We start from the raw sequence: 20,948 nt of genomic DNA on the forward strand, positions 1-20,948 counted from the left end.
CTCTCTCCTGAAGAAAAAAAAAAACATGCGCAACAATAAGCCATTATCCGGGCATTATCCATTAATTCCTCCTCATTACTTTATTACCGCGAAGTGTACTTGTATCCACTCCATCACATGCAGTCAATATGCACTCGACAAAAGAAACATTCTTTCTCTCTACTTATTACAGGATTTAATAGATAGAAACATATACCACTTATCTTTCTCTCATTCGTCATGGCCATGATGGTCATCGCCATAATACTTGTTTCAAGAATGAATTCCTGCACTTATATATGCTTCTGAAAACGTGAATGGAATGTTGAGGAAATTGTTGAGACAGACTAAAAATTTTAATTCATATGAAATGTAGGCCTAAGATGCATTTTTTTGCGACAGGCTTCAACGGATTTGTATCAAAATCATCATAAAAATACATTTTTGTCAAGTTAATGTGATCCTAGTAGATATGCTACTAATAATAATGATATAACTACTTCAAATAATAATAATAAAAAAAATGACTACTACAAACAACAATACTGTTTCTACAGCACATTAGATACAAAAAGAAACAAAGTTACATTTTACAGGGAAAAAAAGGAGTGTAAAACAGTGTAATAAACACAAAAACACACTTTTTCCCTTTTTGAACAACATATAGCATTTCCATTTATTTGAATGTTTATTATAGAAGAGTACTGTCCAATAAACGCCATGCTCACGGGCATAGGTGCCGTGGCCGGGGATCGTACTCTGGACTTTCAAAATAATGTCAGCTAGGCGCCTTAGACCACTTGGCCACATCACCCTGCCATCCCCACACACAAATATACATATAATGTGTACCTATATATACATATATATATATATATATATATATATATATATATATATATACATATGTATATATATATATATATATATATATATATATATATATATATATATATATATATATATATATATATATATATATGTATACATTTATTTATAATTTATTTCCGCGAATGAAAATTCAACAATGGAAAACCAATGTTCGCAAGTGCGATTACAGAAACGAAGCGAAACTGCATTCTAATCAACATGCATGAATCAGAACCATCTTCCTGACCTCTGGAAATAGTTGGGTTAGATAAATATTGAATCAACAAGTTGGACAGAAATATTGATGCGTTGAGGAAGTGGACAAGACAACAACGATATGGGCGCATTCTGTCAATGTTGAGCGCTCTTGCAGCTCGCCGAATACGTGAGGACGCATTTCCAATCACACTTGGGATGCGTGTAATATAGACCGCCATGATGCAAGGTTTCTCTCTAATTTGACAAACATTTCCGCTCTAACCCTCAGACAAGGTGACAGCTTCATCGATAAGGTGAGAGCCTTGCTTCAACCACACTAACCAAAAAAAAAATCGTGTCAGTGAGAAAAGTGGATGTTTGATTAACTTATTATCTGGTTAGTGTGTCCCCTGTAGTAATACTTATTTCAGGGGGACGCCGCGCCGATGTCCAGTTATCACCCAAATACGTATAGGTGAGACTACACATTGAAATCTACGGAAAACAGAACAAAGTCCTACTTTCTCATGTCTCTCAGTCTTATTTCTAAACCTAAGAAGATTTGGTAACTTATTTGCTAGTATGACCTACTTTGTATTATATGGAACTCAGGATAAACCATCCCATTTAAAGTCAGAACATAACGTGGGTGGAATTACTCTTTATAAACATTTAAAAGAAAAATTAATTCTTCTTGATATTAAAACGTATGATTTTCTTTAAATGATTAACCTTTATGCAGAACTATTTCGTTCTATATTTCCCCCATAGCTGACCAAGAACACAATGAGCGTTATTCCTTGTAGATATGGTAATTTCCATGATGATATACCTCCCTTTGGCATCCGTTTTTTTTTACATTAGAAAATTGAATCTCTCTCTCTCTCTCTTAGTTCTAATGGAAATAGTGACCCCGATAATAATTTGGTCCGTTACTTAAATGTAAGTTCCTTCCCACAACAAACTTCATTCGTTTTAATTTCCTTCGTGCCAAATCTTACTAGTAAGGACTAAACTTGATTATCCTTCAATGAAATAAACTAATTTTCCTCTTTTCATTTTTTGTATAGCTCAACAATAGAACATTTACAGTAACAGTTACAAGTTTGAGTCCTTTTTTTTAACAAGTGCACATTTTGTACCAATAATGCATATATAGCATTTCCATTTATTTGAAAGCAAGATAAAAGAGCATTGTGGATTAAATGCCTTGCTCATGGGCATAGTTGCCGCGGCCGGGGATCGAACCACTCGGCCAAGGCACAACTTTCATACTGATTTCTCGAGATTGTTCACAGTTGGATGACTGTCAGATAATAAACGGCATTTATTTTTCGAATTAGCTCATATGTGAAGCCAACGTGTATATTATTTCATGCAATCAATCCATCTCCTAAAATGCCATTTCCCGCGCCTTGTGTTTGCGACTTTTACATACGTTTTACAAAAGCTTATTCTAATTGATTAGAAGATTTTTAGAATAACATTTACCTTTATCGATCATTCACTATGGCAGAAGGTGAAAACATTATTATTAATGAACTCTTGAATATTTTTCATATTGCCATGATTACTTTATTCTCGTGAAAGAATTGGATTTGTTGCTTGCTGTTGGACTGACATGTACTCCTTTTGATGGAAATTGTCATTACAGACATCCGGGTCGCTAAATGTCATTGTTAATGTCTTTCCATATTTTCTTAAAACATGTTTTCTAAAACTGTGGTTTAAATTAATTTAGGGCACTTCTCCCCAATAATTAATATATATATATATATTTATATATAACCTCTTTTCCTGCGATCATCTTATAGGATTTATTTTTTAAATATTGCATTGGGGATTGAAAGGATCTTTTTATCAGTTGTTGTGATGAACAAACTTTTCTACTGACGTTGTCACTAAAATATATATTCCTATGGCTTCACCGGATAGTAATATCTTCCTGTGCACTTAATTTCATATGATACCTTTCTGTTTATAGCTCATTTAATAACCATATCCCAGTAGATCTGAGAATACCAATGCTTATAACAAATAATTGATTTATTCATTATTCCTGCATCATTAGGGCAGCTTGAAAGGACAGATAATATCCGTTTCCTGCCAGGGGAAACAGTTATTAATCTGAAGAGGCAATAACATAGATTCCCATCTACCATTACATTGTCCGATGCATATACAATGTAAAATACTGTGACATCGCCGAGACAAGATTTATCCGACAAGTCCCATTTCCATCTAGTTGCATCGCTTCTCAGCCAATCAAAATCGAAGAAAGTTGTACGGACAAAAAATGTTGATGAAACGCTTCCCAGGTCAGCATATGTGTAAAACAATGAATGTACTTATTTAGATATCATACTGTTATTTGTGATTGTGGAAAATGATTTTAAGTTTAGAAATCATGAGCACTTATCGACATTTTGGTTGAATAAGAAAACAAAACCTAAACAAGGTCATGAAAGAAAACATTAAATACCCTTCATCTTCACAAAATTGATATGGTCATCCACATGGGCACGAACGTCACATGGGTATGTTCAGCATTTTATCAGCAACAAAATATCGCTACAACTCAAAATGTGCAGGGTGAGGAGATTGTGAAGGAGATAAAAAAAAATCCGAAGCCGCACCCACATTTTATTTACAGTGAATAGAGACACTTCTGATGTATTGAGAACTATGTGATTCCATCATCTTACATGTTTGTATCATCATTGGTGGAAGTAGGGCATTTTTAGGAATAAGAATAGAGAAAATCCTACTTTAACTGATCTTATTTTGATCGAAGAGTTAAGGTTAAAATGCAAATGCTTTATCCTACTCTGTCTTATACTGAGTTATTTGAGAGAATAAAATACTTAATACATACAGACCTGTATCTAATGCAGATATGAAATAAGTGATTTTGAGAATGTATATTTTCAATCGATTAATGAATAATACGATATTGCTGTTGACTGTATAGGGGACGGAAAGCGATACAAGGGTATGGTTTACCCTTACTCTATATTTTTCTAGAGGAAGGAGAAACAAGTTTTAAAAAGAGGAAGAATAGGGAAAAGGGAGGATGATGACGATGATGATGATAATTATGATGATGATGATGACGATGATGATTATGATGATGTTGATGATGAAAATGATGATAATTTTGATGATGATGATGATAATTATGATGATAGTGATGATGTAGATGATGGTGATGATGATGGTGATTACGGTGATGATGAAGATGATGGTGATAATGGTGATGATGAAGATGATGGTGATGATGATGGTGATTATGGTGATGATGATGACGATGATGGTGATGATTATGGTGATGATGATGATGATGGTGATGATGAAGATGATGGTGATGATGATGGTGATAATGATGATGATGGTGATGATTATGATAATGGTGATAGTGAGAATGGTGTTGAAGAACCTGGTGACATTTGTTCTACACTAAAATTCTAACGAATCAATTCGGTATATTTTTCTCACGACATTTCCATTTGCACAAGTTCCTTATAATGAAATTCATGATTTGTGTGGGCAATTATGTGTGGGTTGAGCACCCGAGGGCAAAGGGTTTGTGTGCATTCGCTATTGCAAAAGAGTGTGCATTAAAAACCCGGAAAAGTACATGCATATACAGGAATGAAATATAAATCGGATTAATAATGTGACCTATTCACCCACATACCCATTGATAATGCTCGCTGATTTAATTTCCAATGATTATTTGTCTAAACGTAACCATGTCTATTGGTTAAATATTTTACAAGGATTACGGTCGTGATGTTTACGATGAAAAAAAAGCACTGTTACTCAACTCAAACTTAGGCTTATTTTCTATTCTTATTTTTTCTCAATCTTTTATTACTTCACTGAAGTGAAAGACAAAATGTAATTTATTACATGTTCTTTTCTTCCGGGGGGGGGGGGGCTTCCTAATAATGAAATGATGAATGAGCAGTTTTTAGTAGCAATGCTATAGAGTTAATGCTAAATAAAAAAAAAACATGCGGTTATATATTACTCTTCAATAAACCACTTTCATATAGCATTGAGAACAGGCATCATTAAGATTTCAGCAATATTTTTTTACTCTACAACATGGACACAGTTGTTGAATATTAATTCTTCACAATGAATCCAAAAGACACCTCTTCCTTTCATTTTTCAAAGTTCGATTTCACTTGCTTAACTTGCTTTTATGTTTGAACTTTGTATATCTTGACGATTGTCAAGTGTTTTACACAGAAATTGTTTTTAACGACAATACATATTCAATCAATCATTCAATCGACCAACCATCAATCGGTCAAGCAGTTTCGGCTTTTATTTTCAGGAATTATTTTCTTCAAAACAGCATTACAGAAATTCTTCCAGTTCCAGTCAAAATGCACAGTTTAGCTCATATTAAGAAGAACGAAAACATTGCTCAATGTGACTAGCCATGGGTATAAACCAATGGAGATGGAAGATGTTTACGTAGGCATCACACCTCTATATGACCTCATGGGCACAGGGTGAGATAGGGTAGAATTGAATTGATGCTGAACCGAGTATTAGAATGATGACACAAGGGGGAAGAGCGGTTGAAACCCAGTAGTCCAGTCAATAATTGTAATGATGTGGAGTGTCATTGACCAATTCCAGGGTGAGGGTGAAGAAATATTGAAAATGAAGAAAAAAGAACAAATTGCTCCATTCATTCATTTTCTTGTAGAGGCAAAAAATTAATGTTTGTTGTGTTTATCTCGGTAGGGTAAGGCACTATACCCATGTCTATAAAAATAATAATCAGTCTTAAAACAAGTGGAACGCATCTGGCGGTCTCGCCTGCATTAAGCGATTTGATATAGCAGCAGTGCTGACTTTGAAAATAGCTATTAAATAATTATTTACAAATAAAAAGAAAACACTCACGTGATAATAGAATACTATGTTCATTTACCCAACATGACCTTTGACCATGATCATGTGACCGCCAATAGTCTCGCTCTGCTGGGCAGGCGAGGCAAAAACAGACCATCATTCATGCATGACCCTTTTTCTGGTACAGATATCATCTTTAGGGATTTTGTTAATTGTAATTTGGACATTCTTTCCAAATAAGTGCTTATGTCTGGGTAAATTTCAAAGTGAAAGAGAAACATTTGAACTTTATGAGATTCTATGAGAACCCACTTTAAGAACACGCATTTTTGTTTGACCTCTCATCAATACGTCAAACATAATCACATTCGTGTATAGGCAGGCCTATAGGTTAAAAAATCATACTGAAGTTTTAAAAAGAAGAGACCATGCAAAGTTTCGGGATATCATTTTCTTATTATCGAACGTAAATGATTAAAGCGAAATAAAAACGAGAAATATAAGCGAATAAGTTGCTTCCATTTTCCAATTTTTTCACTAAAAATGACTGAACTACATTGCAAATATTAATATCTTTGTGTACCAATGTCAGCTCCGTCCTTTCGAAATATTAAAGTCCTTGTTCCCTTGAACAAAACCCTTTTTATAGGCCTATACATGTATATTTCAATTCAACATAAGTAATTTACTTGTATTTAGTTTGTCTCGGACTTGTATATTAAAAAAACATCCATATTCATTTTCTCGTTGTGCATTCTCTTCTTTATTGCTTTGTTGAAATTCCGAATGATGATGAATGAGAGACCAGGTACAAAGAACATTTTCATAACCTCGAGATGGAAAATAACCACATCCCAGAATATAAAGATCACAGTCGTCAGCTTTGATAGCAGAAATGATTGTCTGCTCAAATCTGCTGAAACCCCTTTCTTGCCCTCCATTAATACCACAAGATCCGTCTTTGATTGATGAGGATCTTTGATTGATGAGACCAAGGCATCGGCGAGCTAAAGCTGACGTCGTTCCGGTTAATTTTCCAAGTGATTTACTGGTAATGATGGTCGAAAGTCGCTCAATGATTACATGTTTCTACAAGGATTACTGCTCATTGGTGATTGTGACGGCGTCATCAGTCAAAAGGTGACAGAATGACAGAGAAATGGGTGGATTCTTTTTTTTCTTCAGGAAAGAGATATAGCGTGTGTGACATTTGGCATTCCGATTTGGAACCAGATAAATACAATGAAATCATCTTGATAATAATAATAATATATAGGGTATTTATATTGCGCACATATCCACCTTGTTAGGTGCTCAAGGCGCTCCTTACCCGGCTAAGCTAGGCGTTCATAGCGCACACACCTTTTAAGGCATTACTTCCTACCGGTACCCATTTACCTCACCTGGGTTGAGTGCAACACACTGTGGATCAGTTTCTTGCTGAAGGAAATTACGCCATGGCTGGGATTCGAACCCACGACCCTCTGTTTCAAAGTCCGAAGACTAATCCACTGGGCCACAACGCTCCACTATGATATAATCATGATAATCATGGTGATATCTTCATGATCCAATGAAAGTAATCCAAATATGGTGTAAAATGATTATCGGGTATTATGTATTATTATAATTATTTTTGTATTGTCACGGTGTGTGCAATATTTTTCCATTATGTGGTTTCATGTCGCACGAATATACATTAACTTGTGTGAGCATTAGCAGCAAAATCATATATCTATGATAAATAATAATAATAGTTGTAATTGAGCGCGCACACCGTACAGAGACGCCCATGGCGCTAGCGCAGCAACAGTTCCTTTAGATACAAATATTTTATACACGTACCTAACAAACAGCTACTTAGATATAAATAGAAATCTTAAATCACTACAAGTACCATCCTGCATCACTATCTATGAAATTCCCAGCTACATCCTGGTGGGGCCTGGTGCCCTTGTGCTTGCTGCACCGTTCACCGACAATAATATTTAAGGGGCAAGCCCGGTCAGCTCAGTACTCACGGGAGCTCTAGCAAATAAGGGCACCAGCCCCCATAGGAAGCCAGTATGACAGAGAGTGTACCTTATGTATACAAAACAAATATTATAGAAAATTTTCGATTAGATAAAGAAATTCTGCTGCTAATGCTCCCAGAAATTAATGTTTATCGCGTGACATAAAACCACATAATGGAACAATATTACACACACCGTGACACTACCAAAAATTGTGATTAATATTATTTCAAGAAATGTTACACTTCAAAATCAAAATCTAAAATGATATCTATATTCAAAAATTGAATCGAAGTAAACGTACATCATAATTAAAAATATATAAAGGGATTTTTCACTATGGCCTTCTGATTCGACGCTCCTGTGCAGTTACGTTTGTCAGTTCTTATTTTAATTGCAGTCAAACTTGACTCTTTTACTTTACAAATTTCGATTTATTTCACTTCCAAATTGTTTTATCTCATCTCCATAAGAGCCTCCGTTAAGACGGGTAATTAGTGATTATCTTGTATCCTTCATCGATCAGTCAAAAACCTTTCTCAGTGAGTTGCATATCAAAAGAGTATTAACGCATACCCAGAAAACTAGTACTCTTCAATAAATAATATATACATATATATAGAGAGAGAGGGGGGAGAAAGAAAAAATAATAATGAAAGAAAGAAATAATAGAAAGAAAGAAAGAAAGAAAGAAAAGGAAAGAAAGAAAGGGGAGAAATATGAGAACACAAACAAACGTAAATTCGAATAAGTGTGATATTTCACAAACTGCTAATCCTATAACAGTATACTTGACAAACAACAACTCAAGAACATTTAGGCAAGTATTCTGAAGTCTATAGTTTAACTTACAACATTTTCTAAATCTGTGGTAAAATTATGGAAAATAAGAAATATCACAATTATGTTTATAATTGTCTCATGTTTACTATGCTCTGTCCCATGATTTTAAATGCGAAGAAAACATAATTCCAGGCAGAGATTTTAGTGTCAAATGAGCTGATATCCAAAAATTTAAGATGTTCTGGAAGATCTGAGCCACAATTTGCTATCTATAATCCATAATAGTTAGACCATAATGTTAGACCAATGTTTGAATTGGACCGAAGTCCAGAATACAGGATAGTGTAATTTTCTTCTTATATGGGAATAACAAACCAAATGTATTATGAATTCTTGTTAACGTACCATACATACTGTTCAGTAGTCGCAAACGAGAAATTATCAAATTCAACTGAATTAATTTTCTTAAAAGCACCAAAGTAGCGATGGAAAATGAAGAATACAATCACGAGATGGTCTCCGTCGCCAGGAACGTCATTAGCTTTCTAACGAATCAATTTTTCTAGGAAATCCGAAACTCAATGCAGGCACTTTCATAAATATTGCGCTTAAAATATGCTAATAAATAATATTCTTTGAATTGCCAATTTTCAAAACCTTGAACGTTGAAACTTAAAAGAAAAGAATATCCGTCTGATAATAGAATCAATCTCGACCAATAATCATTAAAATGGTGTACAGTGCTTCTGCAATTAGAAATAGGAGCTCTCAGCAGAACGGATGAGACATGCATCCTCAATGTTTTAATTTGTGAGAGAGTTGTCCCCCCCCCCCTCCCCCCTCCTCCCGACACAAAAACGTCATGAAATCGCCGCGCGTGGAAAACTCCTCAACAACCTTTGAAATAATATTAAAAGGATTGTACCTTGATTTTGTGTAGTACTGTGTACACTGGTAAACTTGTTGTAGTTCGGGATATTGCTATTTCGTCTACTGACATTTCATCCATGCACTCACTCTCTAATAGCCAGTTGGTCTAATAGCCATTTCGTTTATTTTTTGGTAATTGGTCCAATAGCTGCCTTTGTCCACTATCATTACGTCTACTACCATTTGGTCTAATAGCCAACAGGCCTAAAGGCAAACGGTCTAATAACCACTTGGTCTACTTTTATTTCGTCCTTGTTTCATTTGATCTAACTGCAGTTGGTCCACAATCACTTTGTTCAAAGCCATTTTGGCTAACTACATTTCTAATTGCTATTTGGTCTAATCACCGATATGTCAAATTCTTGCATTGCTTTTGTCAATTAATGTCTATTAAAAGCCTTCGTGAAAGATATACTCATCCCGTATTTCGACTATCACCCTGCTTTTAGATAATGTTGTTCCAAGTATCTGGATACGTTTCACTGGAAATCATGAAAACTGGAAAATATTTTTGATTTTTTCACTTGTATAATTTCAAAATCTCTGTGCTTTCCCGTTAAGATGCGTCTATCCTTTTTTTTCACGAGTGAACACACGTGTCTTTGAGATCCTTTGAAACTTCACGCTTTCTACGCACTAAATACATCAGAAAAAATATGTGTACGCACGTGATCAAGTTTTTTTAAGGTGTATATACTTCTAGAATATTGAAATGAAAAGTGTTGAAGTGTTTATGTCACGTTCTGGAAATTATTAAGGACCCTACATAATCTTAAGTTTTTCTTTTCTGATTTAACATGTTCAAGTGATCACTTCCACAAACATATGTGCTCATAAAAATGTTTGGAAGTTTGCACTAATGAGACATGGTAGACAGCATTTTTCCTAATAATATAATGATAATAATAGCAAAACAGTTATTGTATATATATATATATATATATATATATATATATATATATATATATATATATATATATATATATATATATATATATATATATATAATATATATATATATATATATATATATATATATATATATATATATATATATATATATATATATATATATATATATACCTATCAAAGTTCTCACTGCGCGTTAGAAAAATGATGGAAGAAAAGATGAGGGAAAGTTGCTGGTAATGCTATGATGGTATTATTATCAGTTAAATGAATAATGTTTTCGATGCAGATTTGAATTGCCAAATTGTATCAGCCTGCCTTAAATTGGATACTATTCCAGAGTTCCGATGCTGTGTGCGCAAACCTCCGTTCACCATAAAACTTTTTTAAATTCTGTTTTTATTATAAAAAAATCAAAGTCAATTAAAATATTTACAAATGGTTATTAAGTGATTGCAAATAAAACTGTATCTTAACAACAGGTTTAATATTACATATTAAAGTCCTTGTATGAAGTGATCTAAGATTTCGAACAGGTTCATATTTCACAAGTTACTCAGACAGATAAAATGGAGCCATTTGACGAAAACACTGAAATGAGGGTAGCAATGTCTTGAACTTAATACGTGTCCTGGGGAGCGTTTCATGAAAGGACTTGTCAGACGTTTTATCCGACAAGTCCTGTTTTATCCGACAGTTACTATAGTAAGAGTGCTTCTCAACCAATCAGAATCCAGGAAAGTTGTCAGATCTGACAACTTGTCGGACGAAACTATTGATGAAACGCCCCCCAGACCGGCAACCAATGTAAGGATCTTACCCCCCCCCCTTTATACTCCAAATTATATGGATTCAGAATAAATTCGAGCATAGCCTATATTTGAATCTATTTTAAAGTCGAGATTCAGAACTGCTAGTTTGAATTAAGCTTTGATATTAGAATCAAGGGATATATGCACGATATGATCAATGAAAGCTGCTATTTCGATCAGTGGCGTTCAAAAAATCAGGGGGCACAACAGGGAGTGACAACATTTCTTATATAAGTTCAGCGCGAGCGAAGTAAGCGATTAAAAAGTTAACCTTTCAAAATGAACATCCAATTTAGTGATAAATTTGACATAATATATACAAAATAACATTTTTTATAACCCTTTTCCTGACTTTTTTTCTCCTTCTTATCTTTTTTATTCGTTGAAGAACTTGAAGTTGAAGAAAAAAAATATTGAGGCTTACCCCCCCCCCCCAAGCTCCCATTTTACGCCTGTTGTTTTCAATTAAAGTCTTCACTTTTCCGGAGACTAATTCACGTGGGCAGGACGAGTGGTACCATTTGCTCACAATGCTTGAATAAAATGAAACGGGAAAATCCATAGCAAGCTGATTGAACGATACTCAAGAAGAGGTTGCAAATTCTATTCAATAATTTTCCTTCAGTGATTTAACAGATTTAATGATTCGTAATATTCAGAGAAACAAAAACTGTCTAATTACCCGATAAGTCTATGATTCTTCACATCACAAGTTTCCAGTAGTATTATTAGAAATCCACGAATCGTGACAATCATAACATTACATCACATATTACTTTCTTACTCCCCACCTCTCTCCCTCTTTCTCTTGCTTTTTCCTTTCTTTTGAAGAAATGATGTATAAACGAAATTATATCGACTCAGCTTTTTCGGATCATGAATCCTTATCAATGAAATCAGTAAGATTTAATTCTGATTTATGTCTTATTCAATATCTTTAATCAAGTTTTTAATCATCCTCATTGCACATCCAAAAACAAAATATGAAAATCATCTTCTTGTCTGTCCTACCTTCGTCTCGTACGTTTTATTTTATACCGTCGTTCTCCCAATTAGTTGATACTTCTCGTATTCCTAAAAGTTGAATATAAAGGATGCGATTCGATAATATTAGGTTTGAATGGGAAATAATTTTGGTCTCGACGGTTTAGGGGCGGCATCGTGGAATTTTGATAAGGATGTGTTCTCTTAATCTCATTTTATTAATATAGGACTATTTTGCCGTCCACTGACGAAAGAAAACAACTCTGACTTTTTAAAATGATTTTTATTCTTAATTTGGAATGTGTTCTGCATGCTAAAGAATTGAGTCGCAAATTCCTGAGTTAATTAACGTTTCAAAAGAAAGTAACTCTATATATACATGTATATGAAACAATGATGCATTTTCCTCATTTCAATACTGGGAAATATCATTCCACAGAGTTGATATCTTTTGTCAATGGACAGCAAATTTATGAGTTTCACGACCCAAGACTCTTTTTGATAGCTTTCTTTCTTATTTTCCCCCTTTTTGTTCCCCTTTAATTCCTCTTTCTTCATTTCCACGACTTGAAAATCACTGGAATTGATGCATGTGAAGCGACGCCCGTAGTCTTGTTATAGGTAGAATGATGAACTAAACCAATTTACCCAAACTAATAATCACTTGAATTTAATTTGCAACTGATCAGACACAATTTAGTGACTGTTATATCCCTATTTACTATTCATTATTTTATTGATACTTCAATAGAATGTGGTTTTTTAAAAAAAACATGGTATAGAGGAGAAAATAAATTCAAGGTGAAGGCTTAGCGGGTTGATTAATCTTAAGAAAGTGAATTGTTTGATCATTAAAGAGAAAAGAAGCCATATTTCAAGGACCGCAAACTTAAAAACATACAAATTATAATTTAACATAGCTCAAAATTATAGCTGTCTCTATTCCGCTTCTATCACAGGAAACGTCAACTATATTAAGAAAAAAATATCTCCACTTTGTAACCTACTATGTCTCATGTCAGCTCTGTCTATCACCCCAAGTCAGACTGATTTATTAAAGGTCTGACTTCTCAGAAACTAAATGAGATCCGAGATAAATTCAAGCTGATATCGATTGTCATCCATGGAAAGCGGAGGCGAGGAAAAGCGGAGTATAATGAGGTTTCCTACTGTTTTAATGCCACCATTATCATTATTATACAACTATCACCATTATCTATATTTTAGAAATTTAGAAATCTTTATCTTAAGAATAAGCATGACTGTCTCCCAATTACAGAGGCGGATCCGACTTTTGCCAATAGGGGGCCGAAACAAATTTTCACCCACATCCGCTCAAAGATGATTTTTGGTTATTCCGCGAGCGTGAAGCACGAGCAGAACTTTTTATTATAGTACGTTCTGGCCTGATCAAAAAGTGATGACTGTTTGCAGTAAGCCATAAAACAATATATTTTAACAATTAAATAATGCGAGCACGAAGCGCGAGCGAATAATTTTAGACATTCCGACCTTAAAAATAGACATTTTTAAGCACCCTTGTGATTTTGAAGGGGATAGGTAGGCCTATGTACAAAGATGCGAGCGCGAAGTGTGAGCGGAAAGATTGAGATTCAGACCTAAAAACGGGACACTCTCTTCATGGTTTGTAAATCATGAAAAGGATGGGTAATTGGTCATCTTCCTTCATTAATGTGAGCGCGAAGCGCGAGCAGCACTTGATAACTTAAGCACGTTTTCAATAATGAACCAGCTGAGTATCTCAATAAACATGCCTGGTGTGAGCTGAAAGTATTTAATATTCCGATCTGAAAAGGTTCAAATTGAGCACTATTACAGGCACTATGTTGAAAATTGTGAAGTGGATGTGGGTGGCACATGAGAAATTATGCGAGCGCGAAGCGCGAGCTGATTTAATTATTTTTCATTATCATTGTTACTTAGGACCGGGACATTTCAAGGACATTTTGTCATCTATTTTACTAGGCCTATTCCTCTTCAAAAGCGCGAGATGAAAATTTTTGATATTCCATTCTGAAAAAGGGGACAATTTAGTTTTTTTATTAAGGATTTCATGAAAATGTTATTATCTTATTTATTATTCTAATAAGCATTATGAGACAAAATCTATTTAAGGCCCGAATTTTAATTATGATGGGTTAATATATTTTTAACAATATTGCGAGCGCAAATCGCAAGCTACTGATCGGCCGTTGATGGCGTGGCAGGAAACCAAAGATCGTATCTATGTGCTCGTGTGCAGAAGAATGTGTTTGATGGACGCGCAGGTGCCGGTATGGCAAGCCGTTTGTACCATAAAGGCGATAAACCGAGTTTATCGCCGATAAACTCGGTTTTTCGGTCGATAAACAGAGTTTATCGACCGAAAAACTAAGTTTTTCACCGATAAACTCAGTTTTTCGGCGATAAACTCAGTTTATCAAGTGATAAACTGAGTTTATCGCGAGAAACTCTGTTTATCGTCGAAAAACTTAGTTTATCGCCGATAAACAGAGTTTTTCTTGAAAAACTAAGTTTATCGAGTGATAAACAGAGTTTATCGAGATAAACTCTGTTTATCGGCGAAAAACTAAGTTTATCGCCCACTATATGGCCGATAAACAGAGTTTTTCGCGATAAACTAAGTTTTTCACTTGATAAACTAAGTTTTTCAAGTGATAAACTAAGTTTTTCAATTTTGAATAACCTAGTTTATCGAATCGAAAAACCTAGTTTATCGAAATTGAAAAACCTAGTTTATCACATGAAAAACCTAGTTTATCGCCTTTATGGGACAAATGGCGTTCTTCGATAAACTCAGTTTATCACTTGAAAAACCTAGTTTATCGCCTTTATGGGACAAATGGCGTTCTTCGATAAACTCAGTGTATCAGATTCGAAAAACTTAGTTTATCAGATTTGAAAAACTTAGTTTATCGGCGATAAACTAGGTTTTTCAAGTGATAAACTAGGTTTTTCGATTCGATAAACTGAGTTTTTCAATTTCGATAAACTAAGTTTTTCAATTCGAAAAACTTAGTTTATCGAAATCGAAAAACCTAGTTTATCGAGCGAAAAACTAAGTTTATCGGCGATAAACTTAGTTTTTCGGTGATAAACTAAGTTTATCGAGTGATAAACATAGTTTATCGAAATAACTGCTGAAAAACTCGGTTTATCGCCGATATACAGAGTTTATCTCGATAAACTCAGTTTATCACTTGATAAACTTAGTTTATCAAGAAAAACTCTGTTTATCGGCGATAAACTTAGTTTTTCGCCGATAAACAGAGTTTCTCGTAATAAACTCAGTTTATCACTTGATAAACTGAGTTTATCGCCGAAAAACTGAGTTTATCGGTGAAAAACTTAGTTTTTTGCTCGATAAACTCTGTTTATCGACCGAAAAACCGAGTTTATCGGCGATAAACTCGGTTTATCGCCTTTATGGTACAAACGGCTTGCCATTCGCAGGTGCCGGTATCGCGTGGTTTGCCTACATAACAGAATGCAGTGCCACTGCGAGTAGGCCAATGGGGGTCGGGCCAGCCGTTACAAAGCCGTAAATTAAAAATGGGTATGATACTTTCTTCATACTTTTTTCAGCGTTTCTCTCAAGTTAAAAGGACATCTTTTTTTTTGGTTGCCCAAAAATAGAGGGCCGGCTCGCCCCCTCCCCCTTGCATACGTTCCTGAATCATGTCAATGTATTTATGATAATATTGCGATGTACTTATTGACAGGATAATAGACCAAACCTGACGTGAGAGCATAATTACACTTTAAACACAAGAATGTTTACAGAGGCGATGGAAAAGAAACTGTCTTTTCCATATGTTTTCATTCATTTCATCTCAGTTCGAGTCATGTCTCACTGATCCGACTTAAATTGATTGGTATTTGCATAAGTCATGGTCGCTACTATCATTCATCCACCTATGCTTTACCTAATATAACATTTAAAAAAAATCAATGTACAATCCATTATTTTTAGCATTCCCAGGCATCTTCGCATTGAATCATGTAATAAGCATATATGCATAATGCAGCGTCTGAAGATTCAGGAGCTAGATGTTTTAACCACTCCCTCATTTAACTTTGTATGTTCAAATTTAGTTACTCTCTCCCTGCTTTACACAGAAATAGCCACATACATATTTCAAATATGGGTGATGTTTATTTCAGTAAAGAATTTGATTCGGAATGGTTTAGGTAGAAAGACTTACCGTTATCGAGAAATGTTGTGGTCGAAATTCACCGGGCTACAGCCTATTTAGGCTGATAATGTTGTGTAAAGTGAGCGATGGTTGATCACCTGAATTGTTCTATTAAGAAAAAAAATCACCAGAATAAAAAGGAATATCAGAATGTTCCCTGTAGTATTTATGTGAATGTAAGACAACATGAGGTTTAATGAAAAAAGAAAAATATTTTTTCAATCTCCACTTAACCGCCCCCCCCCCTCGGATAGCCCCAAAGACCAGTGTACCCCCACAGAGTGTCATATGATGTGTTCACAGTATATTACACAATGTGAACATATACCTTCACGTTATTACGGTTAAGGCAACCGCACAACTTACGACTGGTCTGCGACCCGATTTTGGAACAAATCGCTTTTTACTCATTTTCTGAAGATGTGAATGGAACATAATTATTTGAGGTAAAAAATAATTGAAATAATAATATCATAACCATTTTAAAAGATTACAAGCCCTTATTTTGGAGTAAAGTCCAAATTAGTTTCGAATCGTAGCCAATCGTACGACTGCTATGACGTCATTACGACTAGATATTAAATTCGCTTTTATTTTATAGCATACGGTCACAAATTTGATCAAAGGTATTCGTACGATGATTTAGAACATTACAGTTAGATATTCCAAGTCTCAATATTAGCATCAAAGTCTACTACATTTTTTATTCTGAAATCGGGTCGCAGACCAATCGTAAGGTGTGCGGTCGCCTTTAAGCATTTAACAGTGTGAATAATATCGTCATATAGTCCACCATGTTACCACACTGTGAATACCGACACTGCACGAGATGTCCACAGTGTAAACTTATCTTTACATTTTTTAATTTAATTATTTCGACGGTGTGAATTATAGTCATATTACAACAGACTGTGTGACACTGTCATATCGTTATTAATAAAAACACAAAAAAGGTAGATTAGTCAAATTTCATCAGAAGAGAGCAGATGTATGGATATTTTCATAATACCATTCAAATACATCGTCTTGGAAAAGTGAAAAGCTATCACCAGTGCATTCAACACTTATAACAGGCAAATTTTCGTGATTGTGGCAAAAAGAATTTTTCGTATCAATATTTATAGCCTATTTCTATTTATTATTCCATACACGCTTTTACTGTACTCGGCAGAAATTAAATGTGAAAAGACAGTAATTGTGGACGAGCTGCTCGTATGTGACTTCACAAAACTATTTATTTAAAAAAATGAAAATAAAACTCCGTAGTTCTGATGTTCTTTTACACTTCCTCCGAACCTCATTAACATGTTCCCCTCATACGTTTCTGATTAGATAAAAAAAAAACTTGGAAGTCAAGGAGGATTTTCCCTTTACTTCATTTACATCTTATTGACGAGGTACGTGATGAGGGTCTTCACGTGATTAGGTCCACAGCATGGCATCTTTAAAATCGAATCATGGTTCTATAAACTCCAGACAATCCTGTGATATTCTGTCACTGGGGGTACCACTCAAGATCGACAACATGATATCTTAATGGGGAAGGGGTGAGGAAAGACTACCTGTGACGTCATATATATATATATTCTAGATTGAACTATAGATGTAACACGAACCAGACCTCTCAATTTATAGTCTTCTTCCTACTTTCTCTATAATTCTCTCTTTTTCCTCCTCCTTTTTCTTTACTTGAAAAAAAAACTATTCGGAGCGGAAGAGGGGGTGGTAGCCACTGCCCCCCCCCCCCCTGGAACCGCCTCTGTCACGGAAGCTGTAGCCACTACTTTTCTCTATCGACTTCTGTCCTCCGCCTCTCTCTATGATTTTGAAAATCTTAAATATGCCTATAAAGCAGGCTTCATTCAGTTCAACAGAATTGGTTGTCTATTGATGCATTCATTAAAAAAAAACCTTGATATAATCCGAGTTCCTCGTAATAATGCCATACTGATTATGATTATTTTGTACCATTAGAACTTATCTCTGACTATTAGAAAATTTAGGTTGGGTAATAGATCCTACTCAATCGATATGGTGTCACTTTTCCTGGCCAGCCGCCGATGACGTATAGAGCTATTAAGTCAACAATCATTCAAGTACAAGGATGAGTAGGGGAAGGCGGGGTAAGTTGTGACACTTTTTGCATTTTGCATGTTAGAATTGATATGACTAGTACTATTGTAGAAATAAGTACCTTGCCTTTAAATTTGATTCTTGGGAAATGTTTTTCACCTACATATAACTTTCTACCCCCACACTGAAAGTCATCGTGACCTTTGAAAAAACCGATGTCAAATGGCTCAACTTGCCCCATATATGGGGTAAGTTGTGCCACCATCTGGGGGTAAGTTGAGCCACAAAAACTATGTACAAAATGAATGGGGGAGAACCAGCATGTCAATTTTTTGTTTAAAGTCTTTTCACTTGCTAATTCTCTATAATACTAACATCCTTTAAAAGGAAAAGAGCAGTCATGTAAATTTGCTCCTTTCAGCCTGCATTTCAATCGATTTTTATGGTTTGTTTGTTTTTTAAGATACATTACCATAAGAATTACCATGGCTCAACTTGCCCCATGCTGTTTGGCTCAACTTACCCCAGTCCAAACTTAGTGCGATAATTTTGTATCCACACATTTATTATGCATCTATCATATAAAAGACTATGACAAGAATGAAGATCCATACCTGGACTAACAATGTTGTTATCATGTCTTTACTATATTTAAAGACGTGTGTGTGAATAAAGTACTTATCTATTTCACACTCTTTTTTCATTTTTTAGCTGAAATTCATACTTTTCGCTCTAAAAAACTACTTTTTGTTTCAAAGTGGAAAACAATGTGGTGGGGTTAGGGGTTATGCTATGGGTCATCAATACATGACACCACCACAATGTCTGACTCATTCATTATTGGCCTGGGGCTGGTGGCTCAACTTGCCCCTATGCTCAACTTACCCCGCCTTCCCCTACTAGTCTTTTCTCTCTCTCTTTCTCTCTCTTCTTTGGTGAACAGTCCACCTTGACGATCCTTGGTTTGAGAGATGAGAGCTCAGCTGCTCTTCTTTGTTATTCAACCTTTAATTTTAAGATTTATATCATGGTCTTATATGACATTTCTCTCGATCTTTATACTTGCATTGGGAATATATATCGATATCTATGAACGTGGCGATGCCGTATTTTGTCGTTTAAGTAATTTCTTCAACGGCTGTGGATGTTTACCTTCTATAAGAGAGAAACATTCGAGTTGTTACGAATTAGAGAATCAAACACAAACAAGACAGATGATTCCCAAAAGAATCGGTAACGGTAACGGAATATTACAGATCTGCACATACTCAGTCCAAAATTGAGGCATCTCAGCATGCGCAGATCTTAAATTTCCATGTCCCCTTTGCGTGCTGTCGTATTCTCCAGATGCAGGGGGGGGGGCTCTATTATTCTCTTTTCCTGTTGAGGGTATGATCAACATAATCATGTTGTAGACTAAATGCGGGCATCTGACTGTTACATGGTAACTGTAAAATAGAACAATTTGTCGGATAAAACAACCGAAAGTTCTTTTCATGAAACGCTTCCTATTATTTTGGCCACAATCTGGGGATCTCTTCATCCAATACTTTATCAGCATCATGTAAAGGCATGGTCACACCACCCGAGCGTTGTTGGAGCGGTCGTCGAGCGGTAGGGAAAGAGGGCCGAATTTCGCTCACAAAATTGGGGAAAAAATCGAAAGCAAAAATAGAAAACAATCGAAATCGAAAATGGTGAACGGTAGCGAGCGGTGATGATTTTCTTCTCTCCGCTCCACGACCACTCCAACAACGCTCGGGCGGTGTGACCTGCCTTTACATCAAATGGGCCAATTATCTTGCTTTTCTCAAAGTCAGATTGATGTGAAAAAATGTGAATATTCAACGTCAATAACACAGGGGCTGCAGTACTCCTATTCTTCTCACTCCTAATATTATTGAAAGCAGGCCAAGAGCGTTTAGACGACGCCATTTATTTCTCGACAGTAGACAACCGTCTGTTGCTATAATAGACACAGTATAAAGGGCAGGTGCTAGTGACTAAAATAGAGGCGAACCAATATACACACTGGAGTGGACCTAATCTGATGATCCGGTTTTCTTTTGTTTGTTGAGGGAAATGAACAATTTCATTCGAGAGCTATCTTCAACGTCACCTAGTATCGCTCAAAGTCTCCTTACTTTGGCATATTTAACTTATATGAGTGTCCAAACTTAGGCCGGAAATGCAAATGAATCAAATCTAAATTACATTTGGTAATTACAAAAGGAAAACAAATTTGGAAGGCAGAAAGAAAATCTGCCTGAAAACAAGTTGGCATAATTGGTTTCTTACTGTGG

General features: G+C 35.2%; 1 protein-coding gene across 1 annotated transcript in view; it reads right to left on the bottom strand.

The window, feature by feature from the left end:
• Positions 1 to 16,582: 16,582 nt before the first annotated feature.
• The window catches only part of LOC121411071 (protein zwilch homolog), an 83,247-nt gene continuing 78,881 nt past the window's right edge, over positions 16,583 to 20,948 (bottom strand). The window contains exon 14 of the mRNA XM_041603563.1: positions 16,583 to 16,680. Within this exon, the coding sequence (XP_041459497.1) occupies positions 16,667 to 16,680 (14 nt within the window). The 3' untranslated portion in view covers positions 16,583 to 16,666. The remainder of the gene's footprint in view (positions 16,681 to 20,948) is intronic.

This window comes from Lytechinus variegatus, chromosome 3 (genome assembly GCF_018143015.1).
Source record: "Lytechinus variegatus isolate NC3 chromosome 3, Lvar_3.0, whole genome shotgun sequence".
Taxonomy (NCBI): Eukaryota; Metazoa; Echinodermata; class Echinoidea; order Temnopleuroida; family Toxopneustidae; genus Lytechinus; species Lytechinus variegatus.